Source organism: Numenius arquata, chromosome 2 (assembly GCF_964106895.1).
Source record: "Numenius arquata chromosome 2, bNumArq3.hap1.1, whole genome shotgun sequence".
Classification (NCBI taxonomy): domain Eukaryota; kingdom Metazoa; phylum Chordata; class Aves; order Charadriiformes; family Scolopacidae; genus Numenius; species Numenius arquata.
The window spans coordinates 66,080,337-66,107,183 of record NC_133577.1 but is presented as its reverse complement, the minus strand read 5'-3'; the positions used below and the strand labels follow the sequence as shown (position 1 = coordinate 66,107,183).

Below are 26,847 nucleotides of genomic sequence, written 5' to 3'. Positions count from 1 at the left end.
TCACTGAGAGCCAAAGCAGTCCTTCCCATTTCTTTTAGGAGTGCCATCACAGCCCGTGCAAACAGGAAGCATTGCAGGAGTAACACACGGCGAGTCTGCATCCCAGCATTTTGTGTTAAATTAACTGGCAGAAGTAAACTAAAGGCATAATGTAAGCAGACAGTAACAGAGACCAAAAAACAGCAGTCATTCCTCTATAGCTGATTGTCTAATTCAAAGGACAGATGGGAAGAACAGCAAGGTAGTTCAATATAAGGAACCTTCAGAGAGGAAAAAAGCATTCCTGCTCTAAATGTGGAGCAATTAAGAAATGTTGTGAGGAAACACAGTGGAAAGCAGACAAGAAAGAGGGTAATTACAGCATTCCTTTGCCCCCTAAGGATCTTTTCTATCCACTCCCATTTCTTAACACCCCATCTTTGCCTTGAGAAACAGCAACACAGACTTTTCTCCTCCACTTACCATACACCCATCCTACACAGATGACTTCAAAAATGGCCAGGAAGAGCAGGCATGTACCACTGGCAGCATAGTAGTCAAAGAGCTGAAAGATGTACATCCCACCCTGTTGAAGAAGTAGAGGAGAGAGACTCATGGCAGGACTATTCAATGTGAGCGAAAAATGATGGGGGCAAGCGGAAGAATAGCAGCAGAAACACTACCCGTAGAGCAAGTGGGAGAAGGAGAAGAGCCTCCTCTTGGGGCTGCCCCAACTCTGTCCCAAAAGGATGGTCATACCTGGTGGCAGGAGAGCTTTCCATGCTCATTTTATGATACTGCTGGTCTAGGCTGGTTTCTGTGTCCATAGGATCGGAAGCCAGTGTGCTTGCTTGTTTTAAATGAGTTAGTAAGTTTCCAGGATCATTTCAAAACACCATGTAGCAGTGCAGAACTTTGCACCCAAGAAATTGGGATCCTGAGGATCAGGGCATCCAGGTACCTCATTTTTACTGCATCCATCTTTACGTATTGCTCAAGGTCCAAGCCCTGCAATAGCAGAGGCATGTGGCTTCCCTGATGCCTCTGCCTTTGAGCTGAGTCCTGCGTAGTTGCCATCAGCTACCTCTACAGGTCAGGAGATGACTCTGCTCTCATACTTCTATGTGTTTTCTCAAAGAGAAAGCTTCTCTGATACAAGTCAAGCAGATGCTTTCAAATAGTGCTGAAATGCTCTAGAGACTGCCAGAGTAGCAGAGCAGTTAGCCCTTCATCCCACCAGGTATGAGGTGACAACTTGCAACAATGAGGGTAGATGCCTCTGTGCAAGGGGGCATGCAAAAGCCAGAGGAATCCTTAACCCAGTTTCACTCAAAGCTCTCTCAGTCGAGATGGGAGCTGCCCAGGATCATTCAGCAGCACCTAAGAGATTTAGCAGGACTTAGCTGTCACTACACAGCACATGGAGGCAGCACAGAGGAGTTCTAAGACCCCTGCCCAAACATGCAGTAGGCATGCACAGTGCAGCACGGCACACCACTGCACAGGGAAAGGTGTTCTTGGCTATTAGCTGCAGAGCAGTGCAAACACTGTGCATGTAACATCGCATTGACACAGCTCTTCTGCTTCTGGTCCTGTGGATCACAGAATCCCCGCTTGGTCAGGCAGAGTTACGGTTGCAGCCGTTACCCCCAGCCTTCCCTCCCACTGCTCTGCTTCTTGTGGAAAACAACGAGTAAATGATTGCTGCCCTCAAAAGAGCTTCCGCGTGTGCAGCTCAGCTTGTTTTAGCCACCAGACCTGGTATTTGCATGCAGCTGTATGTCAGGTGGCCTCTCTGGACTGTGGGACCATCTCTCTGGAAGGCTCAGTTATGCAGCAAGTACAATACCATCATGCAGGGTAAAAGCAGCACCAGCTGTGAGAGACACCAGCTAATGCGTTAGGAATGAAGGATAATTAACAGCATCAAAGATGAGCTTGCTGTCTCTACCCACTCCTCCAGAGCAGTCTAGCGGGGTTTATGGTGCTCAGCTGTACCCCAGCTACTCCTTTCTTACCTCAGTGACCAGCAGTAAGCCCAGCAGGTAGCATATGACTGCAATGGCCAGGATCAGCAGCTCCCGACGACCCTTCTTTCGAAACACCCCCGGGAACATGTCAATAAGAGCTGTCACCATGCTTTCCACACAGACAAACTGCAGAAGACGACAGCTTAGAAAAATCAGTGTCTCCCCTTCCCCAAGCATACATCCCCTCTCACTGTCCTTTTTTCCTCTAGTCACTCAAATCCTTATTTTTTTTTGTTTTCTCTTTCTCTCTGTCTCATTTCCACCAAGGGCCAGCTGCAACTGCAAGGGAACCCAAACACAGCTCATTTTATCAGTGAGGTCTCTGGAGCTGCAGACTGAAGGGGTTAAAAGTACAGCCCCATGCTGTGGAGATGAACTGAGACATACAGGGAATTGCCTCAAACCCAACAGAGCATGACGCTGCGCAACAAGAACTACCAAGGGATGGGATAAGACTGTGCCTCTCAAGCACAGGCCTTGGGGAGTGCTCAGGGTAGGGACAGGCACCTGGGAATTAGATGAAGAGGGGGTGTTTGCTGTACCTGGCTGTCCAGTCCCAAGAAGATCAGCATGAGGAAGAAGAGGCAGGACCAGAGCTGAGACACAGGCATCATCGTTACTGCTGTTGGATATGCTATGAAAGCCAGGCCAGGACCTGCCAACAGACCACAGGATGATCACGTGTGCCCTCCACACCACTGCCTGCCGCCACCACCCTGCAGCACGGAGTGAGCTTCAAAGCTCATCTCACCATGGCTCCTTGCCCACACAGGGCTGAAAGCTGTGTCCAGGAGCATTTGTCCTGCAGACCTTCCTGCAGACACCCACAGTGATAGAGGATGTAGATAACATCCTGGGCTTCACTTCAGAAAAGTCCTCTGCCCTTCAGCCTTTCTGTTTTGCTTTGACTCTGAAGCCTCCCTGAAAAACCTACCTGACTCAGCCACTTCTGCAATGGGTACACCCTGCTCTCGAGCCATGAAGCCCAGCACAGAGAAAATGGCAAAGCCAGCAACGAAGCTGGTGGCACTGTTCAGGAAGCAGAGCATGATGCAGTCCCTGCAGGGGGGAGACCAGAGAGATGTCGGTGTTTCCAGCTGCAGAAGGGGTCCACTTGGGATCATGTGTGTACTCAGCTTCCCCAGACAGACAGCAAGGACCAAGGAACAGCAATGTTGCTTTTGAACTTCCTCAGAAATAAAAAGCTCGGAACAGAGGCAAAAATCAGCCTACCTACTTTGTACCCCACTGTTCAAGAGTTACAGCACTACACATGGCACAGAGAGAGACACAGGACACCACCAGTGGCTTGTGAATAGGTTGCCACTATGATATATGTAGGGACATGGCAACAAAAAAGTTGACAGGAGTCAAGAGAATAAGAAAAACAACAGGCAAAATGAGAAAAACAGCAAATTAGAAAAGGGATGAGGTTGCAAAAGTAATTATAGTCAAGAAAGAGGAGCATCTGGAAGCATGAACACGTACAGGTTCAGCAAGTCTGGTAAACAAAGACTAATAGGGCACCAGAATGAACTGGCTGGGCTGGAAACCCCGCACCCCAGGATCCTGCCTGGGCAGCTGCCAGAGCTGACCCACAGCATCGGCTGCTATGGGGCAGTGTGGACACCCAGCACATTTGGACCACCCAGAGCCAAGGTGCCAGTCCAAGGCACCTAAGGCATTAGAAAGGCATGAGCACACAGTCTCATTGGTGACAGATGTATTTCAGGAGAGCCAGAGGAAAGTATTAATTGCCTGACCAGCAGCCGTGGCAGCACCTATTTGAGAACAGAAGAGGAGAGATGATTGATGTCTCCAGAGTACCATTACATTTTCCCATCCATGCCAGAGCAATACACGAAGGAATAACAAGGCCCCCGCTCCTCGTAGCTCTGTGGAAGGTGTCAGAAATGGTCCTGATGGCTTCACTGAGCTCCATGTCAGGCCATGGATAAAATAGATCTGTAATCCAAGGGCAAGGAAGAGGCCAGACAGACTTGATTAATCTCCTTGATAGGATCAAAATGCCACTGGCAGTACATTACCCCAATGGCAGTAAAGCACTGCAGACAGGAGGCCCACCCATCATCTTTGTACCATCTTCCCTGCCTAGCAAGTGACAGCAGAGCTGGCCATGCCACCCCTGCTCACCCACCCTGTCAAAATAGCCTGTGGCGTCTCCACAGTGGCTGGAGACACTCTCGATTTTCACTCCTCCCCCTCCTCCAGTCTCTCCCGTTTCCAAGCTGACTCATGGAGGGGAACAGTACTAAAGCCATTTTCTGGATCCCCTGCGTTCTCAGCCACTCTGCCCCACACTGAGTCCTCAGAAGGATTCCACACTCTGAGCAGCTGGTTAGTCAAAGCAGCATGACCCGAGGTCTCCCCTGGGGGCACAGCCTGCCTCAGATGCAGCTCTGTGCTGTTAGTCTCCAAGCAAATTTCCAGAAGGATGCAAGGAGTCCAGGCTCCTCTTACCTGTAACAGTTGTTGGTGTACTTGTTATAGCTGCCCAGAGCTGTCAGGCACCCCTGGCAAATGGCATAAGAGAAGAGGATCTGAGTGCCTGCGTCCATCCAGACCTGGAACAGAGAGGGTTAGTGGTCTCCAGACCTGGCAAAAAATAAACAAATGGCTGTTCCCTGTCTAGAAACAGCCCCTCGATACACACAGAACAAACTGCATGAGACAGAGAGGGGCTCAGTGAATGTAGAAACTGGCATACCTCTCCAGAAAAACTAAGCTATAGGATGGAAAGTCCTCTAGGAAAAGGCTCCTGAGGGGACCAAGTTTTCATATCCCACTCAAAGCAACACGGGGCACACCACTCCCCCCATCCTGCACCTTTGCTTTCTGGATGGAGACAGCATCCCTGATAGCATGGCTCCGGCTGAAGTTGGCACTGCAGGTGTCTGTGGTCCCTATGTGGCTCAGGGTTCACAGAGCCACTGGTGAGTCATCCCAGGAGACAGCCAGTGAGTCCTTTGCATGATCAATGTACTCCCCTCCCTGCTTCCAAATGTAGTTCCCCACATCTCTGAGGCCACCGTGCAGGGTGAAAGGGGGCTGAAAGATATCAGGCTGATGGGGTGTCATGGACCCAGGTTCCCCTTTGTTCTAGCATTGCAAGGGAAAAGCTGAGCGGACTTGTTCACTGCCACTCCAGCCCTCTCCCCCATGGAGGAGTCCCTTGTTCGCTCAATGTGTTGTGGGCTGAACTGCAGCACCACTCTCATACCCTCCCAGGGAAAGCCCTGAGCTGTGAGTTAGCAAGCAGGCAGGAAAACAGCCCACCTTTCTGTTTGTCTGTGTGTTCCCTCTCACTCTCTTGTTCCTCAAAGCAGCCCCCAGCTGCAAACATCCAGGCAGCTGTAATTTGGCAGCCTTCAAAAAATCCCAGGCCAGGCATTGCTGCTTAAATTCACGTGGATCTCTCACAGATAGGCACGTACTTGGGAGCCCTTCAGGCATGGGCGCACGTCCCACTTTACACCGAAGCCCCACATTCTGCCTAAACTCGCTCTCTCGCTCCTGCTATGCTGGGTTGCAGCAGCCTGGAAAGACCATGTCAGCTTTAGTTAGGCTGTGAAAGATAGGGAAGTTTTCAGTGAATAAGCTCTGACCATGAATAAAACACACTCAGCCCCAGTCGCCCCCCCTGCTATTTATTTTGATATTAAAATGCCATTTACGTTCAGCTGGCTCTTTGCGTTCAGCGCACCACAGATTTTGTATTGACAACACATAATTGCATCTGAAAGCCATTTGGGGGAAGACAGTGTGTTTGGCAGCTGGTTTGGGAGCAGTTGGGGCTTTGGCCATCTGGGAAGATGCGGGAGGTAAGCTGAGACTGTGGGCTAAGCATATTGCTTGGCTGCCTCCACAAAAAAAAAGATTCAGCGGTGGAACAATTAGCGGCAGTGTCATTTAAATACTCTTTGAGGGGGGTTTCATTAGCACCTCCCTGGGATGAAGGAGGCAGCCTGCACAGCGTTTCGGAGCCCACGTGGGGAAGGGAAGCAACCTGCTGTTAGAGAAAGGTGCCAGAGCAGACACCCCGGGAGAATCCTCTGGAGGAGGGTGTCCTGCTGCCTGCCCTGTGCAGCCCCCTAATGGTGCTGCCCACCTCCTGCCAACATGGACTGCCTTGCAGGTCCTGGGTTTGGCTGTACCCCCTGCCCTAATCTGGACTTGCCCTCCCTGTGGACGCAGCATCCTCGGAGCCACGAGCTCCAGCGAGTGGTGGCAGGGGCTCATGTGATCCCTTTGACCAGACCCTGACCCAAGTGAGAGGGACCAGCCCCCAGGATGGGTGGAGCGAACCCGCTGCGCAGCCCCACATTACCTGCATCCCTTCAGTCTCTGCAAGCACGGGGGCCCTGCACTCCCTGGGAGGGCCCCGTTGGAGCCAAACTAAGTGCTAACCAGGCCAGAAAAAAAAATGAAAAGTGGTAAATCACTTCCCCCCGCCCTTCCTTAACTATTTGCATTTAAGACCCAGTGAAACCATCTGTTACATGCTGAATATTTCATATAGTCTCCTGCTTTTGCTGAGCCCATGAGTGGGAATGACCTAATACGCCCATATGCTGCAGATGCACAAGCAAAAAGGCTGTGCTGTGCAGGGGGACTAGACCTCTCTCAGTGTTTTTTAAGAAGGTCTAAATGGTTTTCCTGTATCCTTTCAGAGTAGACGGCTAGATCCTCAGCTAGCAGCAGATCCAAGGGCCAAGGCGCTGGAAACCTTCCCGTGGCCAACACTTGCCTGCCTCCCACCCACCTGCGGGTCTGCCAGCCTGGTAATGTCTGGCTTCAGGTAGAAGATGATCCCCTCGACAGCACCCGGCAGCGTGACTCCTCGCACCAGCAGGATGATGAGCATCACGTATGGGAACGTGGCAGTGAAGTAAACAACCTGTGGGCGCAGGGAAACAAGAGGAGAGAGGTTCAGCAGGGAGGGGGGCACAGGCATCATCTCGTCTCGTCTCATCTCATCTGCAGGCCCCCACCCCAGCAAACGTCCCTGGACTCTGCTGCTGGCTAGAGCTGCTACTGGTAGTGCAGAACAGAGGAGGGAAAGAAATTAATCAAGGTTACATCTCACTCGTGATTTAGTTAATGTACATTTTGTTCCTCACCCAAGACCCTGCCACTGGTTGCTCTGCATTATTTTCTCTTTCCAGTCAGTGTAATTTCCCTGCTCTCCAGCTGTTCTCTTCATCTTTCTAGAGCTGCAGAAGAAACCCAGATATCTTCCTGTCACTGAGTTTTAATGAGGAGTTATTAAAATGGTCCTACTCCCAGCAAGAGTTTTCCAAATTAAATAGTAACTTTTGCTGCCCAATTGGAGACACCTTTCAGGGGTTTCATTGCCAGGGGTGCTCACGCAGCGCTCTCATTCCTTCAATGCCTCTGAGCTCACACATAACAAATGGGGGCACTTCAAAGCCTTTAAAGAAAACGTACACCATTATTTTTGTAAAACCTTCTTTTGACTTCTCGTGTGTGATGTAAATAAATATTATAGTAGACTTAATCATATCTAATCCATTGCGTAATGCAACATATTTTTTTTTTCTATTTGCAAAATATCCGTGAGCAAGTTGCAACTTCCCAACATTTATTCATTATTAAAATTCATCCAAGTAATGTGACGGCTTGTTTACTCTATGGATTCATAGTGAGGGGCCTAAAATGACGTTTTTTCAGCTTAGTGATAATTGGTCGAATAAGTCACAGTATGTGGCACTTTTGCTGTTTCCCCGATTGAATGAAAATGTGAGCACTTTTGGCACATGAACTAAAATCTACCTTCAGAAATCACTTCTGGGAAATATTTATACACAACAGCTGAATGCATAAGGAAAGGAAACATGGAAAGAGCACAAGAGCAGGCAAAATGAATAAAAGAAAAAGGCTTTTAAAGAAAATGAGTCTTCATGGAGTTATTTGAAATTATTTTCCTGAGGTTGCTATTGTTTCTTTAAGTTTGGACTCCCTAAATCACAGAAGCATAAAAACAAGGTTCTGGCAGAGTTATCCGATTAGAGCAGCCTTTCAGTCAAGCACAACATCCTGTTTACTCTGCTACTGTTGAACAAAATTGTGCACCTAATCAGAATTTCTGGGACCTCCCTACTGCTTCGCCTAATACATAATCAGTGAGAAAAAAGGAGGAGCTGATTTTTTTGACAGTGCCCCTGTAAAACTCAAAATGACTACCTGCAGAGAAGACAGCTGGGCTGTCTGATCTATGGTATGTCTCGGGACAGAAAAACCCACCCTGTATTGCTGCACCATGTCCATAACATCCGGCTGGTAAAAAGTAAGGCCTGTATCCTAAAACTTGTGGAAAAATCTTCTGTGGTCCCAGGAAAACCATTCCAGCTATTAAGCGCACTCACTGTTTCCTTTCACTTTCTCATCTGACTTTGCCAAACCCAATCAGCCCCACCAGGCTGACTGAATTTCTTTAGCTTTCTGCTTGCGCAGACAAGCTCTGCACACTAGGGCAGCACCAGGCAAAGGAGAGACTCAGTGGAGAGGGCTGAGAGCTGAAGGGAACCCTGGGATGACTTAATTACACTTCCATGTGGATCAAACAGCCTCTCAGACACAATCTCCCAAGATCAGAATGATACTTCTTGTGAAGATGGCACTGTGGTATTCAAACCAAGAAGCATCAGAGATTTAAGGTTTAAAATGCAGAGCGTTCCCTCTACCCATAGATGTGGTGCCTGGTTCTCCCTCCTTGAGAAATGCTGGACAGCAGGTCAGCACCAGCAAGAGCCAGGGTCATCAACAAAGACTGGGAGAAACCTAGCGAGCAGAGCAAGCTATTGTCTTGCTCTGTTAAAATAGGTGCCCAATGCGGTTTTAAGGTGGGAGGTGGGATTTGACACTGGAACATGGGTGTCCAGTACTAGAGGCAACATCTGCCAATACTAGGGATAGTGATTTGACGGAAGAAATCTGTTGCAGAAATTGGTTCCGCTCCTTTGCTATTGGGACATCCCATGGACACCCACAAGATCCAGCCATCATTAATGACCCACCCATCTCGTTGCAGCTCCAGGAAGGAAGAAAGTCCTGAACAAGTCAAGGCCATAGCAGCATCCCTAACACTCACCCCAAGGCATCACACAGTCATTCACTCCAGAAGGACAACCAGCCCACCTGATCTACAGGACCAACACCAGGAAGGAACACTAGCTCCAGCCTCACCAGCTAAATGCAGAAAGTGACCCACTGAGCCAAAGCTCACAGAGCCAGGGAGAGTACAAAGGAGAGCACAAAGACACCTCTCCCACCCCCAGTATTTTTCAGGATAAAGAAGCAGGAGAGATCCATTATCTATTCACTGAGCTGGTTACAGGCAGCAGCTTGTCTGTTTTGCTCAAGTGTTTAATTATTGCCAGGGATAGGAAGTTTGCCACTGCAGAGGATCTTGTTAAAAATACCAGCAAGCTCCACCAGGACAACACAGTGATGACTGGATGATTCCCAAGGACACCTGGGGAGTATCCATCAGCTATTGTGGGTATCTCCAAGGGAAAAGGTGACCCAAGACTACCGTCAGTTCCCAGGTCTTTCCCTGTTTTCTCCTCCCTGTTTGACCTACTCTTTTATTCTTCCTCTTATGGGTCAAGCACAACTGGTGTAAATCAGTATGGCCCCACCAGGTTTTACGTCTGTCTTTGGTGCTGTGTGTCTCCCACCTCTACTTCATGAAGAGGGAAAAGAGATTGGAAAAGAAATGTAAGATGGGTGCAAGGAGGCTTATGGACCAGGAGGACAATCTCCATTCCTACTTTGCCTGTGGACTTGACCCCTTTCCAGATGCAGAAGTAGCAGATGATCCACGCCAGCAGGAGACACAGAGCCAGCTCCCAGCGCACAGTGCCCAGTTTGTGAATACCATCCGTGAGCCCCAGGACTCGCTTCCTGCCGGTGTCCAGGGACAGGGAGAGAAGCATTAACACCCCAGACACCACTCATCCATACAGACCTTTCCCATATTACCCCATCCAAAGACTTAACAGACTATCCCCAGCACATATACCCAGGGCTCCCAGTCATGTGAATCACCCCAACTCTGCCTAGGGCTCCCCTCTCTGTTGTTCCTAATGATGCTGCTCCACTGTGTCCTGTAGCTGGCCTGAGCCATCCCATGGTCTTCAAGCCCATGGCACCTTGCCCGTCAGACCCACATAACACAAAATCACCACCCACTCCCTGTTACTCCCCACCCCTGGCAGCTTCCCAGCTGACACTACTCAATCCAAAGCAGGCCACCAATGCCATCATCACTCCATGGCCACTGCTCTTCCTGTAGCCTCCCCATAGACTATGGACACCCTATATATAAGCATAAATGGCCTTTATAATTCCCATGATCTTCCTTCAACCTTGAAGACTCACCATCATGAAGGTGGTCCACACGAGAGCTCAGCACTGCAGTTCATGCAGTCCCCAGAAGCCTGATCCCACACTTAAAATTTCTCTGCACACTCTTCTCCAAACTAGTCCCCTCAGTGTTCCCTTGCCCTTGCAACCTCCGCAGAAAGCCTCAACAATTGTTTCAGAGGGGTCACAGGTCTCATTAAATAGTATGTGCAAAGAATAGGGCAGGAGAGGGGGTCCAGCACTGGGCATTCCCTTTCTGCACCCATGGCACATATCATCTTCTGTGTGCCCTGTGGCAGCTGCAAGGGACAAAAGACACTCAGCCCTCTCAGAGGCACTTTAAGAGCCATCAATGGGAAAAAAAAAAAAAAAAAAAGAAAAAAAGAAAAGTACTGCTGCAGCTGAGCCCCTGGCACCACTTTTCTTTATGAGCCCTTCCTCAGTTGAGTGGAGAGGTAGTGTGGCCTCGGCAGCCACTTCAACCTCTCGAGGCTGCAGTGATGACCCTCTCTGGGACACTCTCTTACCTGTTGCAGGACCCCTCCTGCAAAGGTGTTTTATTGTTTTATTGCCTCCAGCCCCATGACCAAACCTCCTCAAGCCCCTCTCTGGCATCTCATGCATGCACCTCAGACTTTGCTCTCCAGGGATGAGTCTGAGGAGCCCGATGGACCACCTCCCTTAGGCACCAAGCAAGACATGGCCAGAAGAAGCAAAAAGGCAGTTTTGTCCCTTTCTGCGTCACTGTAGAGGGTTATTCAGTCTGTCCTGGTCTCTCATGCTTGCTTGCCAACTGTAGCCTGTGACACCCACCGCAAGTACCCCCTGCTTAGAGCAAGTCCTCATCTTCTTTTGGGGCCTCCTTCTGTGGCCACACTCACCCAGGCACCTCAGTGCCAGAAAGGGAATATGCCTGTGTATGTGTGTACACCAGCACCCCTGGGCAGGAACACTGCGAGCAGCCTTCAGGGTGTATCTAGTCCTCATGTCCCTGGGCTCTGTGCCGATCTCCTTGGCAGCTCAGTGCATCGTGCTCCCCATGTTTGGGTCCTACAGACACGCACAGCCCTCCACCCAGATACTCCTACAGCTGCAGCCTTAGGAGGAGAGAGGAGCCTGAACAGAGGGAAAGCGATCACATACTCCCAAAACTCAATCATTGGGGAGGTGGCGTTCGCAGGCACGGTCCTGTTGTCCAAGCTGGAGCTATTCAGAATGTCCACACAGAGATCTACCAAAAGAAAAGGAAGCTGATGAGCCAGAGAAATTCTCCAAGGCTTCTCTGTGAGGGATGCTCCTTCCCCTCTGTACCCTAACACTCACTCTGGCAGCACACAGACCCTTCACCCCATGCTACAGAGCATCTCATTAAACTCTAGCATCTCATTAAGCATCTCATTAAACTCTGGCTCTCCCCAGCTATGAATCCCAATCCAGCAGTAGCCAGAGGGCTTCAGGAAGGGGAGAGGGGAAGGAGAGAGCAATTCCCTGCCAAATGGAAACCAGATGGCTGCAAAACATGGATTATTGAGGGAGAGCCACTATAAGTAGCCAGGATAGAAAATCCCATTCCCTTCCCACACCACGCACCATTCCCTGTCCACACATGCACACATATGTTCACACACACCACAGATGCCTTCATGTTCCACTCTGCCACCCCCAACCCTGTCACATAGCATGAAATTACTAAAAACAGAGGAGATGCTGTGCATCCAAGAAATGCACCTCATCTTGCATTTGGCAAGCAAAAGACAATCCACTGGAAAACTGAAGAAGTCCCACTCTGGCTGGGAAGCTTCTGCCTGTTAAGAGAACATCTGTGGCTTGCTTCACAAACAAACCCATGCTGGGGAAGCTGAAGGAATCAGATTCACTCTTTAAAAAAGCCTGGTTACCTCTGCTGGGATGAAGGGGCAGAGGAAGCTGTGAGTGAATTGCCCATAGGGTGGAGAGATTTAACACATCACAGAAATGAACCATCTGACTCAAGAGAAAAAGGGAGGGAACCACACTGCCGCCAAAGCTCTTTCCAGCCTAGCTTTCCACTGAAAGCAAAACAACCTGTTCAACATGGTAAAACGGGTCTGTCAAGGACTTCATGAGGATTACCTCACATCCACCCCATCTTCTCAGGCACAGCCCAAGTGCTTTGAACAAACCCAAACATTTATGTGAACTGAGGAGATGAGATCGCTGGCCAATGTAATGGTATAGAGGCTTGTATGTCATTACACCAGAAAAACAGTGCCTTTGGAGATTTGTATTGATGGTTCCTGCATTGGGAGACCTGTACTGGCAAAATCTTCTAGTGCAGGCTTGGCCTGATTTAGCCAAAAGCTGAGTGCACAAAGGAAATTGTTCAGTATGTGGCAGCAGTTGTCCCAGTAAATCTGAAGGAGTGGGGTAGAGTAAGATAAATTGTGCCAGAGCTAATGAAAAGCTCCTGCCACATGAGGAGGACTCTAGATTGGCTTGAAAACTCTCCCAACCCACCTACCTCTCTCACTTGCCAGAAAATGTGTTTTTTTCAGTGAAATCTCAATGCCCAAAACATCTCTATGTGGAAATAGTTTTACTGTCCCCTGCTGCTAAGCATAGGGTCATACGACCTACCCTTCCTGACACTTGCCCATGGTGAATGAAGACAGTCACCTTTGCAGGAGTCCCTAGCCACATAGCAGCTCATGAGAGCTTTTTATCTGAATAAACATATGTTTTCAACAGACCCCAAATAATTTCTGGGAATTGGGAAAGAGTTAGAAGCTGACCAAGGGAAGGCGTACCTGAGTTCCAGGGGTTATTGCAGTTGGCCCACGGTAGCACTGTGGTGAAGGAGCTGAAGAGGTAGAAGAGTGCCCAGGAGAGGATGATGATGTAGTAGATATTCAGATAGCACTCGATGACTTGTGAGGCATATCCAATTCCTGTGAAGGAAAACAAAGGAGGTGAGGATAGGGCTGCCAACCAACTCCCAACACATTAGGCTTAACCACAAAGACATAGACCGTGTCATCGTAAGAAGGGTGCAACACCAGCCACGTGACTCACTAGTGAAAGAAAGGGAAAGAAAAAGGATTTTGTGACTGTTCATGCAGACAGGAAACATTGTTGGTATCTCTAGACAGGTTTATGGTGGAACAGAGAAAAACTTTTGCCGATCCAAGAAGTTCTTGGAATGCGTTAATGATAATTTTCTTCTTCAAATGATGGAGGAGCCAACAAGGAGAGGAGCTGTGCTGGACCTTGGCCTTACCAACAAGGAGGGACTGGTGGGGGATGTCAAGTTCAAGGGTAGCCTTGGCTGCAGCGACCACGAAATGGTAGAATTCAAGATTCATAGGAAAGCGAGGAGGGTGTGCAGCAAGCTCGCTAACCTGAACTTCAGAAGAGCAGACTTTGATCTCCTGAGAGATCTGATCCGCAGGGTAGTGTGGGAGAAAGAACTGGAGGGGAAAGGGGCCCAAGAAAGCTCGTTGGCATTCAAGGATCGCCTCCTCCAAGCTCAGGAGAGGTGCATCCTGAAAAAGAAGAAGTCAGGCAAAATAGCCAGCAGGCCTGTGAGGATGAACAAGGAGATGCTGGACAAGCTCAAGACCAAAAGGGAGGCCTATAGAGGGTGGAAGCAGGGACGGGTAGAATGGGCAGAATATAAAGAAACTGTCCGAGTGGCCAGGAACCAGATCAGGCAAGTGAAAGCCCAGGCAGAACTAAATCTAGCCAGGGACATAAAAAACAATAAGAAAAACTTCTACAGATACATCAGGAACAAAGGCAAGACTAGGGAAGTTGTGGGCCCTCTCCGGAAGGAAACGGGAGACCTGGCCTCCCAGGATATGGATAAGGCTGAGCTACTGAACAACTTTTTTTGCCTCAGTCTTCACCGGCAAGGGCTCTAACCACACTGCCCAAGTCACGGAAGGCAATAACAAGGGCTCTGCGAATGAAGAACTGCCCACAGTAGGAGAAGATCAGGTTCGAGACCTATTAAGGAACCTGAAAGTGCATAAGTCCATGGGACCTGATGAAATCCACCCACGGGTCCTGAGGGAGCTGGCAGACGAAGTTGCTAAGCCGCTTTCCATCATATTTGAGAAATCGTGGCAATCTGGCAAAGTTCCCGCTGACTGGAAAAGGGGGAACATAACCCCAATATTCAAAAATGGAAAAAAGGAAGACCCAGGGAACTATAGGCCAGTCAGCCTCACCTCTGTGCCTGGCAAGATCATGGAGCAGATCCTCCTAGAATCTCTGCTAAGGCGCATGGAAAATAAAGAGGTGATTTGAGACAGCCAGCATGGCTTCACCAAGGGCAAATTGTGCCTGACAAATTTGGTGGCCTTTTACAATACTGCCACAGGCTTGGTGGACAAGGGCAGAGCAACAGTTGTCATCTACCTGGACTTACGCAAAGCATTTGACACTGTACCGTACAACATCCTGGTCTCAAAATTAGAAAGACATGGGTTTGATGGATGGACCACTCGGTGGATCAGGAACTGGCTGAATGGCCACACTCAAAGGGTTGTGGTCAATGGTTCAATGTCCAATTGGCGGCCAGTGATGAGTGGAGTTCCTCAGGGGTCAGTACTGGGACCAGTGCTGTTCAACATCTTTGTCGGAGACATGGACAGTGGGATAGAGTGCACTCTCAGCAAGTTTGCCGACGACACCAAGCTCGGTGTCGCGGTCGACACGCTGGAGGGAAGGGATGCCATCGAGAGGGACCTAGACAGACTTGAGAGATGGGCTCGTGCAAATTGCATGAAGTTCAACCAGGCCAAGTGCAGGGTCCTGCACCTGGGACGTGGTAATCCCAGGCACAAATACAGGTTGGGCGGAGAATGGCTGGAGAGCAGCCATGAGGAGAAGGACTTGGGGGTGTTGGTGGATGAGAAGCTCAACATGAGCCGGCAGTACGCACTGGCAGCCCAGAAAGCCAATCGGATCCTGGGCTGCATCAAGAGAAGTGTGGCCAGCAGGTCGCGGGAAGTGATTCTACGCCTCTACTCTGCGCTTGTGAGACCCCACCTGGAATACTGTGTCCAGCTTTGGAGTCCTCAACACAGGAAGGACATGGACCTGTTGGAACGGGTCCAGCGGAGGGCCAGGAAGATGATCAGAGGGATGGAGCACCTCTCCTATGAAGACAGGCTGAGAGAGCTGGGGTTGTTCAGCCTGGAGAAGAGAAGGCTCCGGGGAGACCTCATAGCAGCCTTCCGATATCTGAAGGGAGCCTACAGGAGAGCCGGAGAGGGACTCTTTGTCAGGAGATGTAGTGACAGGACAAGGGGTAATTGTTTTAAATTGGAAGAGGGGAGATTTAGATTAGGTATTAGGAGGAAATTCTTTCCTGTAAGGGTAGTGAAGCACTGGAACAGGTTGCCCAGGGAAGTTGTGGATGCCCCATCCCTGGAGGTGTTCAAGGCCAGGCTGGATGGGGCTTTGAGCAACCTGCTCTAGTGGAGGTGTCCCTGCCCATGGCAGGGGGGTTGGAACTCGATGATCTTTAAGGTCGCTTCCAACTCTAACCATTCTATGATTCTATGATGGGAGAACATTTTTCTGACCACTACCATGCCACTGCATTACACTTCCTCTCCTGCAGGAAAGCCAGCTCTAGCCTTGAAAGAAAAGAAATGCCACTGCTGTCCAAGCTGTGTGCCAGAGTGCAGGGATCTCCAGCTCAGGAGGTCCCAGGCTCTCCAGGGAGTTTCAAACAGCACTGCACATCTGTGCTTGAGCAAACTAGCCAGGCCTTTAATCTGCCTGAGTACAGGTTTCTCTGTCTGCAAAACCGGGGTAATAAGGTCTCCTCTGGATGGGAGAATTGCGGATGTTAGATTCATCAAGATATTAATGCCATTAAACAACCTTTCCCAGGGCCCCAGGAGTCCTGGTTCTTATACTTGTGCCTTAACCACAACCCAGCCCATCTCCAGGCTGTCACACCAGTGCATGCAGAGTGATTCCCCCCAGTGTGCAGGAAGCCAGCCTGCAAAGGCTGCCACAGCAGCACTGGGCACAGCAATGGGCAGGGAAAGTACCATAAACCAGCCAGCCTTCCTCATCCTCTTCTCTCCTCAGTATGTGCCCTGGGCTACATGCAGGTGTTTGTGCATTAATACTTCCATCCTCCTCCTCCTCCTGCTTGCTGGCCGTCCTGTTTCTCCTCTCTCCAGGACTCTGAGCATCTCAAAGCAGAGATTGTGGCTCGGCTGGACCAGCACAGCCCCCCAGCCAGTACCACACACCCTCAGTCACCTACTGGGGGTGGTCAGTGCACTGCCCCTGCACACACAGCAGACACCAGGAGGGATATCACGGCTGGGAGAGAGAGGAAGGGAGGGAGAATAAAGGAGAAAGAAAAAAAAAAAAAAACAAACCAGAATAACTTTTCCAAAAAAGGCTCTGAGTCACTAATTGTTAGAAAGTGCTGCCAGCAATTCCTGTAACTTGACTCACCTTCAAAGATGGGACAGATCTTCCTCCAGGCAGTGACCCCTCCCTGACTGGTGTACTGTCCCAGCGCTGTCTCCAGGAAGAACAGGGGGATCCCGCAGGTGAAGAGGAAGATGAGGTAAGGGATGAGGAATGCTCCTGCAGAGAGGGGTGAGATGTTACCTCAGGAACCTCTTTAAAACCCTATCCTCATCATTCCCTGCCAGGTACCTGGGGCCACAGATGGACTTGGTTAAATAAACACAAACATTTCCCTGAATTAACTGTGCAACCTCTGCTAAAAAACAAGGTCTCCAAAAAACAAGGTCTCCAAAAAACAAGGTCTCCAACACCATTGTTTCTCAGAAAAAAAAAATACAACTGTGGTCTGTCTTGTGCTACTGCAGTACTTCTGAGCCTGGTCCTGGCCAAAACCTAGAGGTAAGGAGTAGCAGAGCGAGGGGGGAAAAAAGAGTGCTGGAGACGTTCTCACTGCTTCACTCTCATGACCTCGTTCTTGCTTTCAGCAGGAGTCAGGCAAAGAAAAAGGAGTCCTTGTTTCACATAACCACATTTGTTCTGCCTTCCCCGGGAGTCACAGCAAAACTCCCACTTGCCCAGAGGATACAAACCTGGAGGCTGGTGACATTTCTTGGTAAGTAATAAAATTCGTGGCATATAAATTTGCTTGAGATATTTCACATCAAATTTGAAAAGCAATTTGCACCAAAAGAATGGAAATAGGGGAAGGGCAACAGAGTATCTTTCCAACATTTTCAAAATGAAAAAGTTTAACTTCTCTCTTCAAATTCAATTTTTTAATTAAAATATAGAGAAATGTCTTAGGAGAAATCAGCCTGAAATAGCCCTCAGATTAACCCTTGATGAAATGGAAGAGGAAGGGGAGAGAGAGCAGGTTTTTTCCCCAAAACATTGACCAACAAAAACAATGCATCAGAAAATACAAACAAAAGAAAAAAATGAAAAAGAGTTATGCCCTGTTCAGCCACCTGAACTTTTTCCCCCTTCTTTTCAGTTCTGCTGCCAGACCAAAACACCCAATACTTCCATTGTTCTGCTCAAAACTGCTCCTGCGATCTCAGTTTCACTGCTGATCTCCCTTCTACCACCTCACAGTTTTTCTCCCCATCGTTACTGTAGGTTTTCACACTTTTACTCCCCACCAAACAGACCAAGGCAACTGCCTTCCTCACTGGAACAACTGTCGAGGTCTTGCCATCCCATAGAGTAAACTGTTGCTCATGAGTATCTCCCACCAACAGTGCCTGGAGAGCATCTTCAGCTGTTTGCAACCAAGATGAGGGCCCCTTTCTCACCCCAGCCAGAAGTTGTCCCCCGGCTCCCCTCCTCCCCTGCCAGCACAGGCATTCGCACTAAAAATCCTTCCCATGACAATTAGCAGCTAGGAACACTTCCCCTTGTTTTTAAGCCAACAATGTTCCAACAACAAGCAACGTCCAAATCTCCCCTAAACACAGCTGTGCTGTAGCTGCAGGGGACCTGGGGCTAGAGGGAGGGAGGCTGGTTCACAGCGCAGGTCCAGGTTTGCAGAGCAAGGAATGGGAATTGCATATGCTAAACTAGAGGCAGCTGCTGCTTTTGGTGCTGCAAGACATCTATCTGTATGCCAAATCTGCAAGAGAGCTTTATTATCCTGCACACAGATGAGCTTTCCAGCAGGTCCCAGAACCTCTCCTCTGATATCATTTGTCCCAGAGGTTGAGCCATTTTGGTCTCCAAGTAATGAGGGCTTTCTTACACCTCTATTGTCTTGCCTCTCTTAACTTTCCCAGAGCAGTTACGAGCTGAAACTCCAGTTGTGATCTCCTCCCAGTTTGCTGCTCTGCTGGATGAGGCTCAGCCCTGAGAGGGGTCCCCAGAAACAGACCCTCTTTCCTGACAAGTTAATAACAAGCTCAGAATGCTGAGCAATTATATCAGATTTGGAAGTGCAAGTTTACATTCAGTTGCTCTACAGCAAGTTAGCACAATCGTTTTTACAACATCTGTCTTCACAGCTTTATAACAGTCTCACTGTGTCCGAAGGTGGAGAAAGGTGACAGGAAGCAGTCTCCACTTTGGGTTGGAGTGGGGGGCCGGGGAGGGACTTTATAGGTGGAAAATGTTTGTTTTGCAATTTCAAGGACTTTTCCAGTGGTAAAAATATCATTGAGTGTCATGGGAAAGACAGTGCTTTGTCCCATATGAGTTTGCTGGCCATTTGGTTCCCTAGAGCACTAGGGAGAGAAGGGCACCTTCTACAGTAGTAGCATACTTTCTGCAATGACAGTGCATGAGCTGTCAGGGAAGGACTCTCCCATCCTAATCTTTCCCAAGCCTAGCTTTGTCGGCCTCTGAATCACAGCCTTAGATGTTCCAGAGTAGTTTAATTTAAAAAAAAAAAAAAACAACAAAAAACAAAAAAAAACCCCAAAACATTATTCAATAGATATCTAAAATGAACAAAAGTATCCTTTTCACTTATACTAATTAGCATACAAATTGCAAGGACTGCCGAACCGGATACCATAGGCATAAACTATGCAAAGATATCATCTGAGCTCAGGAAGGAATTTTCCATGCAAAAACCATGACTTCTCTCTCAAAGCGTCACTGCAGAATGGGCTGTTCAGTCAGATGCACCACTAGTGTTTGCTAACCCATGCCAGTCTGACTTGCTTTTGGTGCCTCCAGTGCCTACCATCAAAACCTCAGAGAAGGAGACTGGAGGATCTGCTAAAAACCATTCCAGGTTCAAGAAAACCTCTTTCCATTTTCTTTAACTGTCCTCTTATCCAACCCCCGTTTGCTTCGGAGGAGACATTTTATTGACTCCTGCTTGATTTGGATAAACTCCAACAACAGCAGAGGGGACAGGAATTTGGTAGTCCTGGGATGAACAACAGCTAAATCAGTCATCCATTGGTGACAGCTCACAGCACCTTGGGAAAGAAAGGCCTTTGTGTCACGGTCTGCAGAGAAAGGAAGTTTAAAATGAGGGGAAAATGCAAGTTCCAAACTGTTAGTTTAAGGTGTTTCTAGAAAACAATGACAAAAGAGAAGTTATTGCTGTATTTGACATGTAATTTATTATTCCTCCTTTTCTTTTATAAAGTTAGATTTTGATTCACCAAGAAAAGTTAGTGACAGTCAATTATTCCTTTCTTCTTTCCCAGTTTCATTTTATTGTTATGAAAAATCTTAATTTTTAACCATTTAACGATCTTATTGCAGTGTTACTCGAAAAAGAGAGTCATGCAAGAAACAAAAGGAAAGGGGAATGAATTCTTCCTGGGGATGGATTTTCCTAGCACTGGGGTGACCACTGGGAGAACTATGCCTGGGAAAAAGGTAGCAATCAGAGACTTCCAGAGACTATCTGTCTCTCGAGATGCCCAAGAGCTTGAAGAATTACTAAAGTTCAATTTAGCATCCAAACTCAGGACAGCTGCTTTGAGAAACAGTACCCACTGGGGAACTGGATTCACCCCTTAGTGCTACTCCTCCTGGCTTTGGCAGGAGCTAACTTGCTGGAGGAGAGGGCAAGGGAGTGCATGTAGGGGCACATGAGGCATAGGAGAAACAGGTCCAGGCACGCATGTATCTCTAGTTGTGCCTACAGACCTAGGACAACTCATGCATGCTATGAACTTACCACCACCATTCTTGTAGCAGAGGTATGGGAACCTCCACACATTACCCAGACCAATGATCTCCCCAGCCACAGACAGCACAAACTCCATTTTGCTACTCCACTGGCCTCTCTCTTCCATTTCTTCCTTTTTTATCTCTTCAGGAACCGTGATGGCCCCATTGGGCTCTCCTTCCTTAGCCGCAGCTCTTGTCATGGCTCTGAGGGACAGAAGAAAAAGAGAGCATGGGACATAGGGAGCTGCTGTGGGACATGCTGGTGGGAAGAGGAGGGAGGGGACCAGTAACCACAATAGATGCCTTCCTATTATCCCCATGAGGTTCTCCTCATCCTTGGAAAAATGGCTTATTTAGCACCAGAATGAAGCATTTTCCCCAAGTTATGTCTGTAGAACAGAAAGTCGGTTCTAAAGCGACAGAGAAAAGGTCACTGATCAGGTGAGAAGGACCCACCTGCATCATCCCTTCACAGGACTCACACCCAAATTCACCCTTCCCCACCCCAGCACTCTTCCTCATTCTTCCTAGATCACCTCCTTACTGTACCTCCATCTGCCCTCAGCACAATGGCTAAATGCTCTGCATCTCCACCACAGCTGGGAACTTGGCTGGGACTTTGGAAACGGTAATTCAGAGGAAAAGAAAAGCAGCTGGAGCTGAAGCAGTGTATGGGGCCAGGAGTTTCCCTTCCCCATGTGCTTTATACAGCAACTGTCTCTTTCTGGAGTGGTTTCAGAGAATAGGATAGAAATGTTGTGGTCTAATAGTCTGAACAAGAATGGACAACCTACCATCTTATTTCAAGGCATTGCCAGGAGCGTTGTCTTTGACCCCCTGGACACCACGTCACACTACCATACAGCCTTCCAGGTGTTTCAGGTCTAGGTTAGTAGGAAAAAGCTCAGCTATGGAAACAGAGTAAAGTCACTGTTGGAGGAGGCACGTTGAATGTGGCTGGGCCTATAGGGTGGTATAAGGAAGACATTCTCCAGTCTATACTAAATCCTGAATTATGTTTAGCAGCGCCTTAATTAAGCAAAGTTAGTGGCTGCTTGTTACAAGATACATTTTTCTGTCATACACAAAGTCCTTTAATTGGTTAGTTAATTTAAATTTAGCCAAAATTCATACAGACCAGATTGAATCTCCTTGTTGACAACATTTTTGTATCATTTACAGGCATTTGATTATGAGAAGAAACTAAAGTGTGAAGAGAGAAAGGTCCCTTTGACTTAGCTAAAAACATTCTCCTCAAAATCTTGGTCTAATGAGTTAGCTAAGGTAGGGATGCACAAGTGAGTCCAGCCAGAAAGCACACCCCTAACCTGAGAAGGATAGCTGATGAACTATGCCAGTGAAGCTCTAAGCATAGCTACATCTCACTGGTAGCATTACTGAGCAGAAGTTGAACTTTGAAGGAGTGATTGGCATCAGCAAGGATACATATGTCCATGTTGGGATTAGGAAACTACACTGGAAACAAGCCTCTCCAAAGCAGCAGCATCTCTGCTACAGGCTTCCATTCCCATCAGCTGTGAGTGCTAGGAAATCAGGTTTTTGTGTCTTCACATTAACTTACGGATTTATTTTGTTGGTGGTTTGATAGGTTTTCTAATAGCAGATCTATCATTCCATCTGTGCCTCCTAAGGGGACATCCCTATCTCCAGGGAGCAGCAGGGACAGGAGTCTGCATCACCCACACTACTTAACTCTTCCTCTGCCCCCGGATCTGCTCCGGACTACATCATCTTGCTCTCTCACAGGCAAAGTCCAAGCATGACTCTGGAGGTGGCTTAGTCCAGGCAGCTCTCCCAGTCAGCACAATGAGCAAGACCTCACCACACTTCATACCCTCTACCTGATAGGATCACCAAATCGATCCATCAACCTTTTGCACCATGATGGTGCACCAGGATCACGATGACAAACTGTTCCCTCCCTCCTTGTGCCTAGTCTGTCTCCAGTCATCTCCCTCTAGGCTAGCATCAGGGCATGAGCCATCTCATGAGGAGAAGGGACTGCCAGGGAGTCTGAGCTTACTGGGAATAAGTTCAAGTGTGACCCTAACATCAAACTGGCCCAGTACCCTAGAAACACCATGGCTCTTGTTTTGGTGTGGTTTTCAATCAGACAAGGGGGAAGCAGGAGCAGGAACTATTTGGCCATGCTTGTGCTTACCCCACACAAGGCAGCATCATTACCACTGTGTCTCATTTGCTTCCGTAAGTTGCCCAGTGCAAACAAAATTATTTCCTAAATGCTAACCCTCTGGATATATCAGGCCCTGGGGCAAAGACAGATGCTTGCATATGAAAAGACAGCTTTTATTGAATGCTCATAGCAAAGCAAGCAGTTTTTGGCACAAGGCATGTTTCCTCCCTCTGTCATTCAAGTAGAGAAAGAAAACCAGATCTCACAGTATGATACACCAATTGCTCTCTAAATGCCGAGGGCAAAAACAGTCTTTGTTCCCCCATCTGCCTTGGTGCTGAAGGGCCCATCCTATTCCCTTTGAAATCAGCAGCAGATTTCCATGGACACTCTGAATGCAGATGGCTGAATCCCACGCGTGGCATTAACACTGCCTTCAGTAAGAGGGGCTGCAGCAAGAACAGGGAGCACAAACCATGGAGGAGAGCAGTCGAGGGTCAGCAAAGACCATCTTCCAGGCTCTATAGCTGCCTCTTCAAGAATATTGCAGAAACATTCTGGTCCCCTATTAAATTTGAGAGTTATTTCCAACAAGGGCTTTCACATGGGAAGTACCTCTGTGGGCACAACCTGTTTCAGCGTCAAATGCAGATGCACCAAGGCACTAAGGAAGCAACCTCCCTCTTTTCCCCAGCTCTTGCCCTTTATGGTTCATATGCTGGAAAGCACCTATTTACTGCTGTGACTTGTGTTGCCCCAAACCCACCATGCACTACAGCACGTATGGATCCACACTTGAGTGTGCTGCTGAATCAGTCCTCTAACAGGCTTATACAAACCTCTAACCCCACATTTAAAGAAGGTAGTACAACCCAGAAAACAGGGCACGCACCCTAAATGCTGGTTGATGCAGAGCTAGCAGCTCTGCAGCTCACCAGCACAGAGGTCTTCCCAGTCCCAGAGCTTTGCCCCTGTCACTTAGCTCGCCTGCTGGGTTGGATGGGGAGGTGGAAACATCAGGTCCTGCCGCCAGTCTTTTCTCAGCTTCTAAAACCCAGGCAAAGCCCGTTTCCCTACTGCCTGCCTGCAGCAAGGCCTGCCAGCTGGCTAATCAGTTCATTCAGATGCTGCAGCACAGCCTCCTCATCTTTGAGAGGAACAGAGCTCCACGCACTGTCAAATGTGAGGGAAAAAATAACACATACTTAATGAAACGTGTTTGATCTGCCACAGTCCTTGGCACATTCCAATTTGCTGCAGTCCAGGGCACATTATCAAGTACAATGATGCTTAAGTCTAGGCTTATTGAGGATGTCATGAGAAGCTGACAGGAGAGGACTTAGCTAATTCTTTGCTTTTATTCTTTTAATGCAAGGTGGATTCAAGAACCAGCCGATTTCTACTAATATTTGTGCTTTACCTGGCTTTGTGTTAGACCAGTTTCATGCAGGGATGGGAAAGATCACAATCAGGGAGTCACCTCCCCTCACCTAACCCCAGGAAGGGAACACCCTGAGTGCCAGCCTGCAGCTTCAACCCTGTCACCAGCCTCCACCTCAGGCATATCTGGGCCAGGGTTTTGACTCTGCACCTGTTTTCTGACTCCAGAAGAGGTCAACATGAAGGATGGAAGCTGGGATGCTGCAATGGGGAACAGGGCTGGGACAAACACAGACCAGCAGGGAAGATGTGGTGCTTGTGGCTTCATTTTCCTATTTTAAAAAAAGGGGAAAGCACCCTGGAATCAAACTTTTTCAACTAGGAACAGGTGGTAGATTAAATCGGTGCCCGAAGTTTTGGCCCTTTGTGCCATGAACTTCAGCTTTTCCCTTCCCAGACAAAGCGACGCACAGCATTACACATCCCCACTACTTCTCTCTGCTTTGCCTGCTGTTTCTATGAGAAAGCCTATTCACACACCTCCTGGCTCTTTTCCTGAACATCCAATCCTACTGTGCCCCTGCCCTATATGTTCTCAGGCCAGATGGGGACTCGAATAACTTCCTGTTTCCAGCTAGGAACAATTTGACTCTCCCACAGCAGCCACAGCCACCCGCTGTGTTACATCCTCCCCGATGGGCAGACATTTTCTTCTCCCTTCGAAAACCTCTCTCCTTAATATTTGAGTTCGGAGAAAAGACTTTGCCCCTTGCTGCCTGCCTTCACTTTTTCTGCTGATCCTTCACCACAGTTTGGAGAAAAAAATCCTCTGACTCCTTCATTCTCAGCTTCTTTTTTTCCCGCTGCCGTAAAGTTTTCCGCACTGTTAAGATGCCATCTGACAGTCGACAATCTACCCCCTTCTCCTGGACCCACTCAGCTACCACCACCACCATTACCACCTCCTCCTCCGCTCCCTCAGACCTCACCAGTCTCTTCTAGAGGTGCCCCGTTGTATTTTCAGCCCTCAGCGCTTTGAGGGGGTGCCTTTTTCCAGGGCTGGAGTATACTTTGCAGACATAACTCCAGTCTGTCGTCCTCCCACGGAGAAGAGGGGGCTTCCCCCATGCCCAGTGCAACAGGCAGCTCCATATGAAATCTTTGGCTTGGTACTGAGCTTGGTGTGTGGAGGCAGCCACATTTTTCCCCACAAGATTTATCACTGGGAAAACATGAATACATGTGGATTCCCACAGGTACCAAAATGAGAGCAGGCAGCCATAAACACAGACCACACCAAAAGTTCCCTTCTTCCAGATTTGAATGATGTAGCCCAGTCTCCCCTTGGTCATGAATTTTGGGCTATGTTTGTCCCACACCTACCAGCATGGGATCGTTAAAGTATGGCCACAAAAGGCAAAGAAAGCCAAGGACACCTCTGAAGTGCTGTGGACACTCAACAGATATGCAGGAGAACAGCATTTGTTGCTTTATCTGGGAACAAGCTGACACTAAAGGGGTGAGGCAGGAAAAAGAGAATGAAAGTGTCCTTTGAAAGCAAAACACGGTGGTATGGTGGTATCCTCAACCTCTCCCAGGGCAAAAAGGGCTTATTCAGGGCTGCTCAGGTGAGACAAGGAAGAAGAGGAAGAAATAAGACAAAGAAGAGAGAAAAAAAAAAAAGGAGAAAGAAGAGAAAGAAGCCACCTGGGATTTTGGCACCAGAGGAAGAAGCCATTAGAGATTCTCCTAAAGCTTTTCTTCCTGCGGACCTACTGCCGGTTCCCGACTGCCATCACACAGGAGCTCCTACCGCTGGGAAGTTAACATCCTCCATTTGACCTCTTCTGCTGTTTTATCTTAAGGCAAATGAGAGGAGGACAATGGCAAGAGTGAACAGAGATGTCATCGAAAAGCAGATGATCACACTTGTTAGAGGAAGCACAGTTTTAAAGCACCTTTGGACACTCATAGGTGCTGCCTGAGCTGCAGAAGGCAAAATTGCAGGTGATGCTGCAGACAGCTGCACTGCATTTATATTTCTTGGTTTCCTTTTGAAACGAGCAGCAACTGAGCACGTAAACTGCAATTTAACATAGGGAAGGAGGAATCGGAAAACAAGCAGGCTGGGCTGTGTTACAAAAGGAGGAGCAGGAGGACACAGAAAACCCTCTGGTTGCACAAGATGAGCCAGCAGTTAGTCGGCAGCTGAAATCCTGCGTTGCATTGCGATGGCAGGAGGTGGGGGCGGTTGTGGGAGCAGAGACAGAAAATCAGGGCTCAGTGAGGAACAGCAGCGCCAAGGCAGAGCTTAAAGAACAAACCCAGTTAGATTAGTGCGTGGGGGCTGCTACTGGAATAGGTCGTATCTGCGAGATGGACAGGAAAATATTAGCCGTAGAAGTAAGTGCTTTCCAGCCAATATAAGAGCAGCTACGTGAGCAGGGATGGCTGTTTCCAAACCCGAATGCTGGTGGAGAATGGCTCACTCCAGCTGCACGAAGGAGAAAAGCAAGGAAAGACGTAGCAAGAGAAAACTGATCAACTCTGGGACAGCAGTAGAAATTAAAATGACTCTCATTTCAAGCTGTTGAAAGCTAGTTGGCTTCTTTACACCTTCTAATTAACTTCCAGCTTGCGTGGGCTGCAGGGCATTCTCAAAGCATCTGTTCAGCAAGGTTCATGGGGCACAAGAGACTGTGGCAAGGATCAGATCCTGCTTACATTTTCTCCAATGTGAAATAAGAGCAACGCTTCCGCAGTCAGTGAGTTTGCTGCTTATTG

The 26,847-nt window shown here is 48.5% G+C and overlaps 1 protein-coding gene across 1 annotated transcript in view; it reads right to left on the bottom strand.

Moving 5' to 3' along the window:
• LOC141462528 (sodium- and chloride-dependent betaine transporter-like) overlaps nt 1-26,847 on the bottom strand; it is a 41,622-nt gene that overhangs the window by 14,123 nt on the left and 652 nt on the right. The window contains exons 2-12 of the mRNA XM_074144415.1: nt 20,536-20,741; nt 16,884-17,018; nt 13,205-13,345; nt 11,562-11,649; nt 9,824-9,956; nt 6,793-6,927; nt 4,491-4,594; nt 2,944-3,068; nt 2,552-2,664; nt 1,998-2,135; nt 463-565 (exon numbers count right to left, since the gene is read on the bottom strand). Of these exons, the coding sequence (XP_074000516.1) occupies nt 463-565; nt 1,998-2,135; nt 2,552-2,664; nt 2,944-3,068; nt 4,491-4,594; nt 6,793-6,927; nt 9,824-9,956; nt 11,562-11,649; nt 13,205-13,345; nt 16,884-17,018; nt 20,536-20,741 (1,421 nt within the window). The remainder of the gene's footprint in view (nt 1-462; nt 566-1,997; nt 2,136-2,551; nt 2,665-2,943; nt 3,069-4,490; nt 4,595-6,792; nt 6,928-9,823; nt 9,957-11,561; nt 11,650-13,204; nt 13,346-16,883; nt 17,019-20,535; nt 20,742-26,847) is intronic.